This window comes from Purpureocillium lilacinum, assembly GCF_023168085.1.
Source record: "Purpureocillium lilacinum CBS 284.36 DNA, scaffold_2, whole genome shotgun sequence".
Lineage (NCBI taxonomy): Eukaryota > Fungi > Ascomycota > Sordariomycetes > Hypocreales > Ophiocordycipitaceae > Purpureocillium > Purpureocillium lilacinum.
The window spans coordinates 1,367,105-1,381,023 of NW_027072112.1; the positions used below are offsets into that span (position 1 = coordinate 1,367,105).

The 13,919-nt window shown below is 57.6% G+C and overlaps 7 protein-coding genes across 7 annotated transcripts; 6 read left to right on the forward strand and 1 right to left on the reverse strand.

Annotated features, from left to right (window-relative positions):
• Window positions 1–131: 131 nt before the first annotated feature.
• Window positions 132–1,577, forward strand: PLICBS_002229 (uncharacterized protein; the record flags this gene model as incomplete). Its single annotated transcript, XM_018321862.2, has 1 exon — window positions 132–1,577. The coding sequence occupies one exon, from the start codon at window positions 132–134 to the stop codon at window positions 1,575–1,577; it is 1,446 nt and encodes a 481-aa protein (XP_018179342.2).
• A 402-nt stretch (window positions 1,578–1,979) lies between these two features.
• On the forward strand, window positions 1,980–3,785 carry PLICBS_002230 (uncharacterized protein; the record flags this gene model as incomplete). The annotated part of the gene is made up of 5 exons (XM_018321863.2): window positions 1,980–2,340; window positions 2,390–2,525; window positions 2,572–3,121; window positions 3,183–3,670; window positions 3,719–3,785. 5 exons carry the CDS (start codon window positions 1,980–1,982, stop codon window positions 3,783–3,785), a joined length of 1,602 nt encoding a protein of 533 aa, XP_018179343.2.
• A 1,487-nt stretch (window positions 3,786–5,272) lies between these two features.
• On the forward strand, window positions 5,273–7,144 carry PLICBS_002231 (uncharacterized protein; the record flags this gene model as incomplete). Its single annotated transcript, XM_018321864.2, has 4 exons — window positions 5,273–5,450; window positions 5,549–5,724; window positions 5,793–6,067; window positions 6,121–7,144. The coding sequence occupies 4 exons, from the start codon at window positions 5,273–5,275 to the stop codon at window positions 7,142–7,144; spliced, it is 1,653 nt and encodes a 550-aa protein (XP_018179344.2).
• A 413-nt stretch (window positions 7,145–7,557) lies between these two features.
• PLICBS_002232 (uncharacterized protein) lies at window positions 7,558–9,022 on the forward strand (the record flags this gene model as incomplete). The annotated part of the gene is made up of 2 exons (XM_018321865.2): window positions 7,558–7,738; window positions 8,232–9,022. The coding sequence occupies 2 exons, from the start codon at window positions 7,558–7,560 to the stop codon at window positions 9,020–9,022; spliced, it is 972 nt and encodes a 323-aa protein (XP_018179345.2).
• An 81-nt stretch (window positions 9,023–9,103) lies between these two features.
• PLICBS_002233 (uncharacterized protein) lies at window positions 9,104–10,857 on the reverse strand (the record flags this gene model as incomplete). Its single annotated transcript, XM_018321866.2, has 3 exons — window positions 9,104–10,088; window positions 10,137–10,522; window positions 10,579–10,857. 3 exons carry the CDS (start codon window positions 10,855–10,857, stop codon window positions 9,104–9,106), a joined length of 1,650 nt encoding a protein of 549 aa, XP_018179346.2.
• A 1,170-nt stretch (window positions 10,858–12,027) lies between these two features.
• On the forward strand, window positions 12,028–13,066 carry PLICBS_002234 (uncharacterized protein; the record flags this gene model as incomplete). The annotated part of the gene is made up of 2 exons (XM_018321867.2): window positions 12,028–12,594; window positions 12,659–13,066. 2 exons carry the CDS (start codon window positions 12,028–12,030, stop codon window positions 13,064–13,066), a joined length of 975 nt encoding a protein of 324 aa, XP_018179347.2.
• Window positions 13,067–13,300: 234 nt separating this feature from the next.
• Window positions 13,301–13,898, forward strand: PLICBS_002235 (uncharacterized protein; the record flags this gene model as incomplete). The annotated part of the gene is made up of 2 exons (XM_065599982.1): window positions 13,301–13,603; window positions 13,749–13,898. The coding sequence occupies 2 exons, from the start codon at window positions 13,301–13,303 to the stop codon at window positions 13,896–13,898; spliced, it is 453 nt and encodes a 150-aa protein (XP_065456054.1).
• Between the last annotated feature and the right edge of the window lie 21 nt (window positions 13,899–13,919).

Sequence of the window (13,919 nt, forward strand, 5' to 3'; positions counted from 1 at the left end):
CACATATAAAACGAACAGCGCTCTCTACGATGCTGAAACGTCTTACGAAGTACATAGAAAGCAATTGACACAGCATATCGACGCCTTAATCTATTCCCCTATCGTCGCTTTGCCCACACTTTACTGCGACCATGTCCTTCTTCTTAGAACACGCTGGCAAGCAAGTCGTCCCCCTGTGGTATGACGGCGAAGATTGCAACCTAAACCCCAACAACATCTTTGAGGTGATTCACGCTGCAGATGGCACTGTCGCGCATCACGCACAAAGCGCATCCGTGGCCGACGCACAAGCCGCTGTCGACGCCGCACAGGCTGCCTTCTCTACATGGAGCGCAACATCCATCCCGGAGCGTCGCGCCGTCCTACTCAAGGTGGCCGATTTGCTCACTGAGCGAGCCGACGTGCTAGGCGTCATGCAGGCCCGGGAAACCTCCAGCGCGTCCTCTTACGGCAGCTACCTGGCCAAAGTCGCCAGCGCCAACATCCGTGAGGTGGCGTCCCAAATCACAACAGCGTGCACAGGCAGCTTGCCGCCGGATCAAAGCACCACCATCATGGTCACCAAGCAGGCAATTGGCCCAGTACTCATCATTTCGCCGTGGAACAGCCCGACGGTGCTTGGTCCGCGCAGTATTGCTGCCGCCCTCGCCGCCGGCTGCACCGTCGTTCTCAAAGCGTCAGAGCTCTGTCCACAGACGTACCGTATGCTATGTCAGGTGTTTGCCGACGCTGGCCTGCCTCGGGGTGCGCTGAACCAGATCGTTGTCAAGCGCGAGGACGCATCGTCGGTCACAGAGGCAATTATTTCTCATCCGGCCATTCGCAAGGTCGAGTTTATTGGGAGCGCTGCGGTAGGCAGTCTGGTCGCGCAGACCTGCGCCCGCCACCTGACGCCGATTCTCCTCGAGCTCGGTGGCAAGGCGCCGGCGATTGTCTGCCGCGATGCAAACCTCGCCAAAGCCGCAGCGACGTGCGCATTTGGCGCATTTGTCCACCATGGTCAAATCTGCATGTCGACAGAACGCATCATTGTCGTCCAGGAGGTTTCCGAGGAGTTCTCCAAGCTTTTGAAGAAGGAGGTGAATGAGAAATGGTACCACGGCGCAGGTTCGGCCGCGACGACGGCTTTTGCGACCAAGGCTCATGCGCTGCTCGACGAAGCACTGCGTGACGGCGCGGGGTATCTCGCAGGAGAGAACACGTACATCGATGAGGCAAAGACAAGTCTGCGCCCGACGATAGTGACCAAGCTAGCCCGAGACTCGCGACTGCGTGACCTGGAGTCGTTTGGGCCGTCGGCAACACTGTACGTGGTGGAGGACGAGGACGAAGCACTTCGGGTCGCCAACGACTCGGCGTATGGGCTCTCGGGAGCGATATGGACCAGCGATGTGATGAAGGGGCTCGCACTGAGTAAGAAACTGGAGTGCGGGATGGTGCACGTCAACGCCGGGACCATGGCCGACTTTCCGACGATGGCGATACAGGGCGTCAAGGGCAGTGGATGGGGGAGCAACAACAGCGTGTACGGGATTGAAGAGTTCTTGGTCACGAAGAGCGTGACGCTGCAAGGATAGTACTGAAGGCGGCTGCTTCCTCCCGGGTCTTGCAAAACGAAATTGACTCGCACGTATGGTTGTATCCGCGTACTGTCCCTCGAAGTTTAATCGTGAGCTCGTCTCTGGTGTCGCACTGCCGAGGGCGCAGCTTTTTTAGCAGATCCATCAATCGAGATGAACCACGGTTCGCCGCAGGGTGCCATGTAGCGCCGTCGGTGACGCAGACTCACGGCGGGTGCAACACAGAGAGTACACTAACAACATCTGGGCAATGATTACCACAACCTGCATGGGCGGCGGGATCCCCGCTGCTCGACGACCACGCGTTGGCGAGCGGCCGTCAGAGATGCATTTCCTACATACAGTTTGTTCCCCAGTCGACCGCCATCGTGAGGATCGTATTTGCGTCATCTAGCCTTTATGCTCCGGACCACATATCTCTGGATGTCCCTCGCGGCGCTGAACATCTTTCCACCCCTCACCGCCTCCGCAACATGTGTTGATGACCCTCGTCGGCGGTGCCTCTCGTTTGAGTCCGAGAAGTTCATCACCAACGCGACGCGCACCCGGCTCGAATATGTCCCCCGTGGCACGACGCTCCAGCTTTCCGACAATGATGCCTCGTGCAATCGCCCGTCGCAGCTGGTAGAGGCGAACCTGTGCCGGATCGCCCTACAGATTGACACGTCTCACCGCTCAGGCATCACGTTTGAGCTCTGGCTGCCCGACGACTGGCCCGCTGGGCGGTTGGTCTCGACTGGGAATGGCGGGGTGGACGGATGTAGGCATGGAAGCTCCAACATCAATCTACATGGACTGACACGGCGCAGGCGTCAAGTACGAGGATCTCGCGTATACCACTGGCCTCGGGTTTGCGGCCATGGGCACCAACAACGGCCACAACGGGACCACTGGCGTCTCCTTTTACCACAACCCCGACGTGCTAGAAGACTTTGCCCATCGCGCGTACGTGACTTTCTGAGCTTGGCTAAGCTGGACTGACACTGCACAGTCTTCATACTGGCACTGTGACAGCCAAGACGCTGACTGAGGCGTTCTACCAAAAGCCTCCCGCCCGGTCATATTACATTGGCTGCTCCCTCGGAGGCCGCATGGGCATCAAAGGCGCGGAGCTCTACCCCAATGACTACGACGGAATTGTCGCGGGATGTCCCGCCGTGGACTTCAACCACCTTCAGGGCCAGCGGGCCATGTTTTACCCCATCACCGGGCCCGTGGGGTCGCCCAACTACATCAGTCACCAACTTTGGACGGGCCTCATCCATGACGAAGTCCTCAAGCAATGCGATGGACTCGATGGCGTAGTTGACGGCATAATTGAAGTTCCTGATCGCTGTCACTTCCAGCCCGAAGCTCTTCTTTGTGCGTCGGATCAGCATGATGGCCAATGCCTTAATGAGCAGCAGGTTGAGCAAGTGCGCAAGATCTACGCCCCGTATACATACCCCGATGGATCTCTCATTTTCCCGCGAATGAACCCAGGCAATGAGATACAGGCCGTACAGAAGCTCCTCGCTGGCGCTCCGTTCGGCTACTCACAGGTGGCTGTCTCCTCTCCTGTCGTCGCGTTCTCTTCTTCCACTGCTGACAGCGTGGATGCAGGACTGGTTTCGGTACGTCGTTCTCAATGACCCGACGTGGGACGCCATCCACTACGACTCTTCCCTCGCACGACGCGCCGACGACCTCAACCCATTCAACATCCGAACCTACCCCCAAACGCTCCCTGCATTCAAGACACGCGGCGGCAAGATCGTCTCCTACCACGGCGGGCAAGACAACCAAATTACCAGCTTCAACACGGCGCGCTTCTGGGACCACATGGCGAGCGCGGACCAGCAGCTGCACGACTATTTCCGCTTCTTCCGCGTATCCGGCATGTTTCACTGCAACAGCGGCCCGGGCGCATGGGCGTTTGGGCAAGGCGGCGGTGCACCGGCCAAGGGGATCGCGTTTGAGCCCCAGACCAACGTGCTTGCCGCCATCGTGGCCTGGGTGGAGAGGGGCGAGGCGCCGGAGACGTTGACGGGGACCAAGTTTGTCAATGACACGGCTGCCCTTGGGATTGACTTTCAGCGGAGGCACTGCTTGTGAGTGTTGCCGAGCACATTTGTTTTATCGAGGCTGACTGGAGGTAGGTACCCGAAGGCGCAGACGTATGTGGGCGGCGACCACAAGGAGCCGTCCAGTTGGAAGTGCCTGTAGATGTCAGGATACGACGCGAAGTAAGGCTGAACTTACATGCCTGCCAGGGCATCGTCTCTGATCGTCTATACATATACGATAAAGTGAGAAAATAAATGCCTGAATCTATCTGTTTCAATAGCTGTACTTGACCCATGTAGAGCTTGGCTCGCAGCAGCATCATAGCTTCATGGTGTCAGAGACCACGGTCTGCCGTGCATCAGGGTGAAGCACAGGCGAAGGCGCGGCCGAACAACCTCCAAAAAAAATACATGTAGGTGCTAACCACTCGCGATCAAACTCTGCGTTTACCAGGACAAACCGTCCAATGGTCGAATCGGCTCAGTACCCGGGTTGGGTGTGGCCTTGTGACGTAGGCGTTGCGACTGGTGTTCGCATCAACATGACCGGCCGCTGGGTTGGTGGGTTGCGACCCGGCCTGGCAGCTCCCGTGCAGGCATCGGGTGCATTCTGCTCCGCCATCGCTTCCCACCCTTCAGGATACAAACTTGCTTGGGTCTGGAAGAACGCTAAGACTGCGGGTGGGATAGCATCTTTCGTCTCAAGATCCAACGATACTATGAGGGCCTTCCATGCACACCAAAGGTCCCAATCTAAAGGCGAATGCACCGTGGCCTGCCTTGAACCAGTGGGGCAAAGGCCATGTTGGGAGCGTTTACACGAGGGTGAACCTCCGTTTTCTATCCCGGCTCGCCAATGCAACACAACCTCTGGGGTCAAGCGACGTCTCAATACGGCATCCAGTTTTACTCTGTCACCCCCAAGTACGTAGCTAGTCATTGCCTCGCAACAATGCCGCCCGTCACTGGGAAACCTTAGTTTCATCGCCGGCATTCCAGCCCGTTTCATTGTACGCGCCACGAGTGGCACGAGCGTCCAAGACAGCACACATCGCTCCCATCTAAAAAGCAAGACACCGGGACACACAACAGCAAAATACCTTGAGCGCCCGCCCATCCTGCTCGCCTCCCTGTCTCTCCTGTCATCTCTCGGGAGCGCCTTCTCGAAGCTCGACCTTATCGCAGGGCCCCACGGCTGCTCATGCCTTCTTTCAGATAAACACCGAGCGTCCCGCACCTGTTCGGCTACAGAAGTTCCTCTCGGGGGGCGTCACTTAATCAAAAGGGACCGCGTCCGGCCCAGCCCGCGGATTGGATGGCGGGCTATTGGGATCCAGCTTTGCGCTTCCCGCTTGCCTTGTTGGTCCATAATCGCGGGGGAAATCTACGGGCGGGTCATCACCTACGTCGTAGCCCGGCTCTCGTACCCCTGCCGGGGCGATCAGGTCCCAAGGTTTTCCAAGGTTTCTGTGCGACTCAACGGCGGCGACGGCGCTGGCCGCTCTGAGGGGGCCCAGGCGGGCACAGACGCGGAGAAGGCACAGAGTAGTACAAGAAGGGAACTGAGCCCTCTCGCCCGCTCTCGTCCGAGAGTTCTCGTCATCTCCGTTCGTCCAGTCCATTGCGCCTCGAGACACAAACGCCAAGATGCGCTGGCAGTTCCTCGCGTCGGCCCTGGCTGCGGCCACCGTGATCGATGCGGCGCCGGACCGATACCGCCGGAGCGCGCCACCGACGCAGCCTCTCGCCCACCGTGGCGTCCCATTCGACAAGTGGACGCGGGACGGCCCCGTCGCCAAGCAGTTTGCGAGTTCCAACACGACGAGTAAGTGAGCTTGGCGATGGAGCGAATCAGAAACTCAATCTCAATCTCGGCACATGGGAATGATGCGATCAAAGCTTGCTGACCACGGCATCACGCAGAGTACGCCATCAATGGCACGGGAATCCCGGACGTGGACTTTGACATTGGCGAGGCGTACGCCGGGCAAATGTCCATCTCGGACGACCTGGACGGGCCCGACAAGTTTTACTTTTGGTTCCAGCCGTCGCCGAACCCGGCTGCTAAGAAGGAGATTGTCATTTGGCTCAATGGCGGCGTGAGTCCCTCCCCTCACATCTTGCTCCAAGCCGTTGCTTGCATCGCTAACTTTATCTTCACTCATAGCCTGGCTGCTCATCCCTCGAGGGCTTCCTGCAGGAAAACGGCCCGTTCCTGTGGCAGTACGGCACATACAAGCCCGTGCCCAACCCGTGGGGATGGCACCATCTCACCAACATGCTCTGGGTCGAGCAGCCCATCAACACGGGCTTCTCGACCGGCAACGTGACGGCCAAGGACGAAGAGGACGTCGCGAGGCAGTTCATGGGCTTCTTCAAGAACTTCATCAACACCTTTTCCATGCAAGGGTACAAGGTGTACATCACCGGTGAATCATACGCGTTCGTCTCCCCGTCATGCCGCACCACGTATTCTTTGACGCTAACCAGAGCAGTGGCATGTACTGCCCGTACATCGCGAGCGCCATGCTTGACGCCAAGGATAAGACCTACTTCAACATGAAGGGCATGATCATCTATGACCCCTCCATTGGCCCCGACCGTCTCAGCGACATCAACGCCGTGCCGTTCACGGACTACCATCACAACCTCTTCCCGTTCAACGAATCCTTCACGCGGCACCTCCACGACGTCGATCGGAGGTGCGGCTACGCCGATCTCCGGTCCAAGTTCCTCACCTACCCGCCGTCGGGTCACTTGCCCAACCCACTACCCGGCATCGACCCCAAGACGGGCAAGCCAAAGAGTGGCTGCGAAGATGGCAGCCTCATGAACGCCATCCAGGCGGCTGTCACGGACATCAACCCCTGCTTCGACGTGTACCAAGTCGCCACTACGTGCCCGCTGCTCTGGGACGTGCTCGGCTTCCCCGGTAGCTTCGATTACCTCCCCAAGGGCGCCTCTATCTACTTTGACCGTGAGGATGTCAAGAAGGCCATCAACGCTCCCCTCGACCGCAAATGGGCGGAGTGCGGCGGACCCGTCTTCGTCAAGGGCGGAGACCAGTCGCCGCCATCGTCCAACACGGTGCTGGGCGGCGTTGTCGATCGCACCAAGAACGTCATCATCGGCCACGGTGCACTCGACTTCATCCTGCTCGCCAACGGCACGCTCATGTCCATCCAGAACATGACTTGGGGCGGACGGTTGGGCTTCCAGAGAAAGCCCGTCGAGCCGTTCTATGTTCCTTACCACACTCGCGGCGAGGACGCGACCATCGCCGCGGCGGGCGTCTTTGGTACGACGCACACCGAGCGCGGCCTGACGTACGTCGGCGTCGCTCTCACTGGCCACATGGTCCCGCAGTATGCGCCCAGCGCCGCGTTCCGCCACGTAGAGGTGATGCTTGGGCGCGTCAAGTCTCTTAGCAGTAGGGAGCCATTCACTACCGACTCCAAGTTTCCGCAGCCAGACGGCCCGCTTGGCAAAGGCACTGCGCCGCCAGGCTATAACGAGTAGAAGACGAAGGGCAAAAGGTGTTGAGATTTGTGTGGCTCATTTAGCAAAGCTGGGAGCCAGGTCTTCGTAATGGAAGACACACAATCTGTCGTACATAGACTACACCTTAATTCACCATCTCCCAAGTCTCAGGATTTCGTGGTCTAACTTTCTGCACTTGATGTCTTACAATTTTCACGTGATGGTTACAGATTGTATCGCAATCCCCGCCCGCGTCCGAACCACCAGCACTGCCTCTTCTCTTCAGCATGCAACACTAGTGACTCACTGTTCTCTGGGATCTAGGCAGCCACGATCTCAACCCTTCCATCGCCGATACCGATCAAGCATCTTTTGTCTCGACCACGCGACGCGGTCATCAAGTTCTCGTCTCGGCCTCGATCCTGCGTGGTCGCGATTGTCAATCCGGCACAATGACTTCCATGCAAGACATCGCTTCAAAACTGGCATACATCAAGGGTCAGCTGACTGCGGGAGGGACAAATGCACAAATGAAGGAGTGGTTCTTTGAGTACAAGAAACTCACCGCGGAACTCGACGAGGCCAAAGCCGCGAAGGCAAAAGCGTCGCAGAGCTCGACAAAGCCCGCAGAGGGTACGGATTCCAAGCCCACCTAGCGACGTCCCGGCACGATCACCCGGTGGCGGCTTCGAAGGTGACGAGGGTGATCGGAATCATTCGGCATTTTGGGCTACCTTGAGCCAGACGCTGAATGTATGTCTTTTTTTTTTTTGGTCCTGGGCGACAAGACAAGTCGCCACCACACCATACTGTCTCCCGAGTCCCGACGACTGCATTTGCCGCCGAATGCTGACACCTGTCGAGGCCACGTCACGTAAACAACTCCAAACACGGAGGACTTGTTCTTCGTGGCTCGTTTAAATGCGACCGCTCACAACTCTTGTTCCCCAAGACTTTACTGATGTCGCTACATTATTCTTCACCTTCGCTATCATGAATCGAGCAAGGCCACCAATTTGCTTTTTCCTGTCATTTGCCCTTCTCGCTGGAATCTGCAACGCATACGCATATGACGAAGATTTCCGCCCTTGCGAAGAAGATAAATGCTTCGTTGAAATCCATTCAGATGTCCCACGATGCTGGGTAGACGGCGGCAACCAGAACATTCACTACATGAGTCCCATGGACGGCGGATCTCACAGCATCCCGAGCGGGTGTTGGAGGTCCAACATATTCGGCGGCGACGGATATCTTGTTGCGTTACCCTCAACAGGTGGCGTCGTGTTCCTCAAAAACCCGTCGGCCGTGGATCTTCAACATCTCGGGCTACCGAACACGCACGATACCGCGCGGGCGCCGGATGAAGACGATGACATCGCCTCTCGTATGGTCCAGCTTGGCGCACAGTGGTGGCCGAACTGGGATTTGTACTTTCGGCATAGGAGCAGAATTGATACCGGAATTATCTACGACTATCATTTCCCTTCGAAAGTACACGTTGCCTTCCCGACGACAGGAGGTGTGTGGGTAGCAAACTTCACGCAAGATGCACTGCAGCATCAGTACGATGAAGATGAAGTCTGTCAGCCTTGGCTTCCGCATGCACCGGATCTATGGGATGTTAGAATGCGATATGCTTTGACCATGGACGATAAGTCTGAAGTGATGAAGGATATGGGCGCTACGTTTTACATCTCTGCCGATGAGGTTCCTGGCCTCGCAAAGACTGTAGATGCTGCCATTAGCTTGTTCGAGCCGTTCAGGGAGCGATTGGAACACATGGAGGATAGTGGCTATAGGAGGCGATTTTGCACTGATTACATGTACGAGGATGAGGATGAGGATGAGGGCACGGTGAATGAGCAGCCTGACAGGCCGAGATGGGGGATAGGGTGGCTCTTTCATGAATTCCGTTAATACCACTATCCCATTGCCCATCTTTTTACGACCAGTCTTAACGGGGTTTCATTCGTATTGTTTTGCTCTAGCTACATGTATCTAGGAAGCAGCTCGTCCCCGCGATTCGTACGGCAAGATGAGAAAGACAAAGCCAGCCACAACAAACAGCGCCGCTGAGATCCACACGGGCAGGTCCGTGTCGATGCCCACATACGCCGCGATGATGGGCGCCATCAACCCACTCATCCGGTTGAAGACTGCCACCAGGCCGTTGGCCGTACCTCGGATCGGCGCCGGGAACAGCTCCGGGGTGTACGAATACAGCAGTCCGTACACGAGGTTCTGGAAGAATGCAATGGCGCAGCTGAAGCCCAGGACGCTTGCACTTGTCTGCGCCCGCGTGAAGAGGAAGAGAAACACGCCTGTGCCCAGGCAGGCCAGGGTTCCAGTACCTTTGCGCCCGATACGGCGCATATCGACAGTGAAGCCACCCAGGATGGATGCCGGGATGCCGCAGATAGCCTGGATCGCGTAGTTGCGGTAGGTGGTGTTGATGGAGCTGGCGCCATACGCGACGCCCTTGTTCTCGAGGTAGATGGGAATGAAGGAGTTGTACAATGGGTACGCCATGCCAATGGAGCACCACAAGAACAGCATCAGTGACGTCGAGAATGCAAGCCGCGGCGTCGAGAAGAGCGCCATGATCTTTTGGGGCGCAAACTTCTCAACGCTCCGCTTGACGATGTTCTTGGAGTCTGAGTTGGGCGGCGCCACCACCTCGGCCTCGTCGGCTCTTTGCGCCGCGATCTGAGCGTCTACCGCCTCAAAGTGCGACAGGGTAAGCCACGTTGTCGTCTTGTTCCGCTTTGCAATCGCTTGGACAACTTCAACGGCCTCCCTGTCGCGGCCCTTGCCGAGTAGATACTTTGGCGTCTCCGGTACCCTAAACAGGAAGCGGGCGAGGAACATGGCAAGGGTGAGGCCGCCAAACGTCCAGAACGTGTATCGCCAGCCCAAGTTCTCATGGTACCCACACTGCCCGGCCGGCGTGTTTGTGGGACAAGAGTAGTTTGCAATCATGGGCCTGTTAGATCAGCATTGCTTACTTGCCTATAGTGAGAAGTGTCCTTACCATCCGATGAGCGCCGCGACAGCTTGTCCGACAGACCAGAATGACGATTGCATAGTGAGAAGGTACTGATGCGTCGCCGGGACAAACTCAAGAAAGATGGCGCTGTCGACAGGCTGGTTGCCGCCTGTGCCCAGACCCAGTCCGGCGCAGAACGTAGCGATGGCCACGAAGTTGGGGCTTCCGGCGCCAATCAGGCCAGACATGGAGGAGATGAGGAGGGTGATGTTGAAGGCCGGCCGGCGGCCGATAAAGTCTGCCGTCATGGGCCAGAAGCTCGACCCAATGACGAGACCAGCATATTTGGCGACACTGAGAAAGGCAATGCGCTTGACCGCGAATTCGGTCCGCACAGGTGGTGTGATGATGGTGATGGCTTGCAGCCAGAGCTGGGACGGCTTGTCAGATCATAGAGATCAAGCGGCATGAAGTGGCTAGGACTCACATTGTCGACGAACCAGCCGAAACCTGTCATGGCGAAGACCTTCCACTGAAAGGAACCCATGCCCAGGTCGATCAGGGCCTCGTTCATGATGGAAATCTTCCTCTCGTACACCTCATCCGCCCCCATGGACACTGCTCTCGTGTCAATGCCATGGTAGTTGGCGTGCCCAGCAGTGCCCTTGTCAGGGTCATGTTGGTGCGAACTGTGAGTATCGGTCCTGTTGTCGAGGCCGACTTCGGCGAGGTTCTCCTGGTGGTCTACGTCCGTCTTGGTTGCCATTCCGTTGCTGAAGTATAATAGTATCGAGGTGTTGGGACGACGGCTCCTGTCTGCTCAACGTCTCGGACGTCTCAACCCCAGGCGTCGGCAACCAGGTTCTTTATACACTTGGACGTGCCGGACTGTCGGCTAACCCAGATGCTACGGGTAAAGAGAAAAAAGTCATGGTGTTTGCCCCGATTGGAATCTGCAACGCCATTATTCGCTAGCGGGTTTTCTCCAGGAGCCACTCTCTCCGCAAGCCACCGTGGGGGCATCAGGGACCGCGCGGAGTGTGCACGTGGATCCCGAACGCCCGTCGGCGAAGCCATCATACAGATAAATCTTGCGACAAACTCAACATGATCTGGGGTCCGGAGGCTGTTGGTTCGTTTCTCCGCTTCCCCAGAGTGTGACCAGCGTTGCCGGTGCGGAGAAGCCTGTCTGAGTCCCGTCGTTACGTTCGCCGTTTGTCGCCATGGGCCCAATAGTGTGGCCCGCCATCCGGGGACGAGAACCCTGGCGGTTCAAATGTCCCGCTTTGAGCCTAGCGCATGGCAGTCGGGGAGCATCCACGGCGCGTCAAATGTGCCATTTGTAGCTTGGTGTAGGTTGGCAGTCAGCCCGTGTGACGGCCATTCCAGCATATTGCTCTCGCGCTTTCATCCGGGAGAGATCTCATGACACACGAAGCCGGCTTGCCAGCCGGGCCTTCGGCATATTCTCAATTGTCATTGTTGAGTTAATGCCGACACTCCGACGCCGGAGCGCGGCTCACAGGGTCAAGGCCTCGGGCGCCTGTAATTGCTCAATTGCGTTTGGCGTGGTGAGATCCCACGGGGAAAGCATCGAGACGAGGAGGATCCCGATTCCCAGTCCTCCGCCCCAGATCCCCGGATTTCGGCGTCTCAAATTACCCTTTTTGGACATCTAGGTCTACGTGCCTTGACTGTGTTTCTAACTCACCCCGATATATAACGCCGTGAGCGTCACCTACATGTCTTCAAAGAATACAAGCTCACTGCTTTGTTCACTTCCAACACCAACATCATGTCTCCCCCAATTGCAGTTGACCCGGCTCCGGCGTCGCCGGCACCCAAACCGTCTGGAAATGTTTCCAGCATCAAGGCCGCCGTCGATTTCGACGCCTCCAGGCACCTTTCTTTCTCCCCTCCCTCATCAGTTCTCACCATGAAGGATCTCTGCCTTGAGCCCACAGCCCTCTCCAACGTCGCCACGACAGAACCTTTCCCGCTGCTTTCTCATGACGCCGTTCTCCAGCACCGCCGGGAGCTCTTCAGCCCAGAGGTGCTGGACAACTGCCTGCACTACACGCGGCCCGGCTCCGTCCAGCTGCGCGGCATGGCCCCCCGCTATGCGCCGTTCATTCACAAGTTCTGGTACTCGCCCGAGGTGCTGAAGATTGTGAGCAGCATTGCGGGCGTGGACCTCGTGCCGGCCATGGACTACGAAGTGAGCCACACCAACGTGCAGCTGGGACCTGGAGGCCTCGAGGCCGTACGAAGCACTCCGGTGGAGCCGCCGACAGCGACCGAGGAGGCCATTCGCGCCTTTGAGGCAGACAAGGCCCAGAAGAGGGCCGTTACGGACCAGACTAAGCCCATCATTGAGTGGCACAAGGACTCACATCCGTGGGTGTGTGTCGTGATGCTGTCTGACGCGCGACACATGACGGGCGGCGAGACGGAGCTCATGAAGGGCGATGGCACGACCCTCAAAGTGAAGGCACCGCAAATGGTACGTTGACCCTCAGATTCGCCAATGCGCTTACAGAATTGCGGCGCTAACGGGAGACGTGCAGGGTTGCGCTGTCCTGCTCCAGGGCCGGTATATCACACATACCGCTGCACCCGTCGACAACATGCCCGAGCGCGTCACGATCGTGACGTCGTTCCGCCCCAGGAACCCCATGCTTCCTGATGAGACGACCAACGCCAACGTCCGCAACAAGTCGCACCTCTCGGAGCTGTATTATCAGTGGACGACCTATCGCCTTGATGTGCTTGCGCAGCGCGCGCGCATCACAGCCGATGCCCTGCGCCGCCGCTACGACGAGAATGTCAAGGCGAACGACCCAGAGGGCAAGAAGGGCATGTGTCTTGTTGAGACTGTAAATGTGGGCGAAGTGGAGGCGTGGGCGGAGGAGCAGATCAAGTACATTCGCGAGACACTGCACGAGATGAGGCCATTGGACAAGTCGGGAAAGTAGAGGAGCCTATTAAGTGGTATGAGTCAGGACATAATAATTCGCTGAGGAGTCAGTGTAGATTCACGGCGGTCGCCGTCATAATTGAGATCGAGACTAAGGCATTGCTCGAACTGTGTCAGGTGAGCTTGCGTGTGATTTCGTCTTGTTTGCCAGGCAACAGCGAACCAACACATTGGTGCGTACAGCCGTCCGTTTGGCGCCAGAGAGTGAACCACCACCCTACATCCGCATGTCATGTCGGGCTCTGTATACCTCGCTCTCCATCCTGGAGGCCCCAACTCCCGCACGCACTTTGCAATATTCATCCCACACGCGAATTTGGCGGATAAAGACCTCGCGGTGCCGTCGTTTAAAGACGCTTCGTGCGCCGGCACAATCGTGCAGGTCGTGGGGGAGCCCTTGATGTCCGGCTTCGTGCTCGAGTTCAAGCGCAACTTCGACTGCAGCACCGCGCACGACCTGCGCAGGCTAGCTCTTCTCGGCAATGTCAATACGGAGAACATCTACGATGGAGACTTCACTGGTGGCGGCCCCGTGGTGGATGCCGTGCCGAGATCGAAACTGGAGACTGGAGGCGACTCGCGTTCCCCCGCCGCCGAAGGGACAGGATTTGCGCCGCCCGATTGATGGTGTACGGCTCTTTAAAATTTTCGGTGCATCAAATTGTGCTAACGTCACGCAGGTCAAGACGAAGCGCTGCCAAGAGTGGACGATGGTATACGTCATGCGGCTTGTCGACCAAGGTCTGATCCATGCGGAAGCCATCGACATTGTGCAGCGCCATCGCGACCCGCCCACTCGTGGCATCGTGGGCATGAAGAGGGACCTGTAACTCGTGTCATCGGAGGCTGGT